At 48.0% G+C, this 2,034-nt stretch overlaps 1 protein-coding gene across 1 annotated transcript in view; it reads left to right on the forward strand.

Annotated features, from left to right (window-relative positions):
• The window catches only part of LOC102872827 (granulocyte-macrophage colony-stimulating factor receptor subunit alpha-like), a 16,633-nt gene that overhangs the window by 3,018 nt on the left and 11,581 nt on the right, over positions 1 to 2,034 (forward strand). Inside the window, exon 3 of the mRNA XM_006902414.1 lies at positions 1,731 to 1,854. Coding sequence (XP_006902476.1) covers positions 1,731 to 1,854 — 124 coding nt within the window. The remainder of the gene's footprint in view (positions 1 to 1,730; positions 1,855 to 2,034) is intronic.

A 2,034-nucleotide genomic window follows, 5' to 3' on the forward strand; every position in this document is an offset into this window, starting at 1 on the left:
AGAGAGGAGAGGAGAGGGAGAAGACAGAGGAGAGGAGGAGAGGAGAGGAGAGGAGAGGAGAGGAGAGGAGAGGGAGATCAAAATGCAGATACAGATACAAAGAGAGAGAGGAAGAGAGGGAGAGGGAGAGAAAGAATATTAGAAAGACAGATGAGAGGGACACAAAGAGATGGAGACAGAGGACAGAGAGAGAGATGAGAGAGAGAGAGAGAGACCACGAGAGAGACAGAGACACAGAGAAGGTAAGAAAGACACATGAAAGGGACATAGGTAGAGGGATGGAGACAGAGGATGGGGGGGGAGAGAGATCAAAATGCAGATACAGATATAAAGAGATGAGAGAGAGACAAAGACAGAGAATGTTAGAAAGACAGATGAGAGGGACAAAGAGAGATGGAGACAGAGGACAGAGAGGGAGGGGAGAGGGACAGAGAGAGAGTCAGAGAGATCAAAACACAGATACAGAATACAAAGAGACAAAGAGATGAGATGACATAGAGGCCATGAGAGAGACAAGAGACACAGACACAGAGAAGGTTAGAAAGACAGATGAAAGGGACATGGGTAGAAAGATGGAGACAGAGGACAGAGAGTGAGAGGAGAGGGAGACAGGAAGAGAGAGAAAGAGAGAGTCAGAGATCAAAATACAGAGACAAAGAGACAAAGAGATGAGATAGAGGCCACAAGAGAGACAGAGACACAGAGAAGGTTAGAGAAACAGATGAGAGTGGCACAGAGAGAGACAGAAGACAGAGAGGGAAGGGAAAAGGACAGAGAGAGAGTCGAGAGATCAGAAGGTAGATACAAAGAGAGAAACAGATGGGAGAGAGGCCATGAGAGAGACAAAAACAGAGACACAGAGAATGTTAGAAAGACAGATGAGAGGGACAAAGAGAGATGGAGACAGAGGACAGACAGGGAGGGGAGAGGGAGAGGGAAAGGGAGAGAGAGAGAGTCAGAGAGATCAAAACACAGATACAAAGACAATGACAGAGTGATGGGACAGAGACAGAAACACAGACACAGAGAAGGTTAGAGAGACAGATGAGAGGGGCACCCAGGGAGAGATAGACACAGTGAGACAGAGACAGGGAGAGACAGAGAGACAGTAGAGACAGAGAGAGGCAAGGAGACAGGGACGGGGTGAGAGAGAGAAGGCAAGAAAGAGATGGGAAGGGGAGACATGGAGACAGAGCGACAGAGACAGAGATAGAAGGAGAGATGGTGGAGGGAAGAGGAAGATTGCACGGAATCTGCTGATGATTCTGGTGAGAAAAAACTGTCATCTGATTCCTGAGGAGATAAATCATTACCAGAGAGGATGGTCCATTGCTCTCACTTGCAACGACAGATGAATTAGAACCAACGACCTTTGAGTCATCAGCCCCGTTGCTTAAGCAGGACGTGTGGGTGGTGTGTCATCTGGTGCCCCCGTGAGGCGACAGAGCAGCCCTGCACCCCATGGGCTTTTCAGGATCAAAATTTCTTTTTTTTTTAAAGTCAGCCAGGACTTTATTCCGTGGGACACGAGGGTCAATCCGAACCTGCAGTCATTTGCTGGGCTGTCTGCAGGCTCCACAAATACAGAGAGAGTGTGTGTGTGTGTGTGTGTGTGTATCCAGACAGAAGCCAAGGCCAAGTCTCTGCTTGATTAAGGGTCAGTGTAAACCCAGCCAGGTGGGCCCAGTGGAATCGGATTCCTCACCCACTGGCCGGCTGTCTCTTTTCAGCCCTTGGAGAATCAATGCAGTTGTGAGTTCAAGGACTACCCATTGCACAGAGGAGCCCTCTTTATTGTTAATGCAAGCCTGGGACATCGGTGGTTTAAAGAAGAGCTGGAATACACAAATCCAGGTAAGGAGACACCTGGATGAACATCTCTGTGGCACCATGTTGGGTCTGTCTCTGAGTATTGTTCTTGTCCATCATCTTATCATAGTGAAATATCTCTCAAAAGATGTGCTCTTGGCGAGATTGTGGGGAAACTGGAACCCTTATTCACTGTTGGTGAAAGTGTAAAATGGTGCAATCACT

This window comes from Elephantulus edwardii, unplaced genomic scaffold (genome assembly GCF_000299155.1).
Source record: "Elephantulus edwardii isolate Elephantulus edwardi_28Jun2011 unplaced genomic scaffold, EleEdw1.0 scaffold00410, whole genome shotgun sequence".
Classification (NCBI taxonomy): Eukaryota; Metazoa; Chordata; class Mammalia; order Macroscelidea; family Macroscelididae; genus Elephantulus; species Elephantulus edwardii.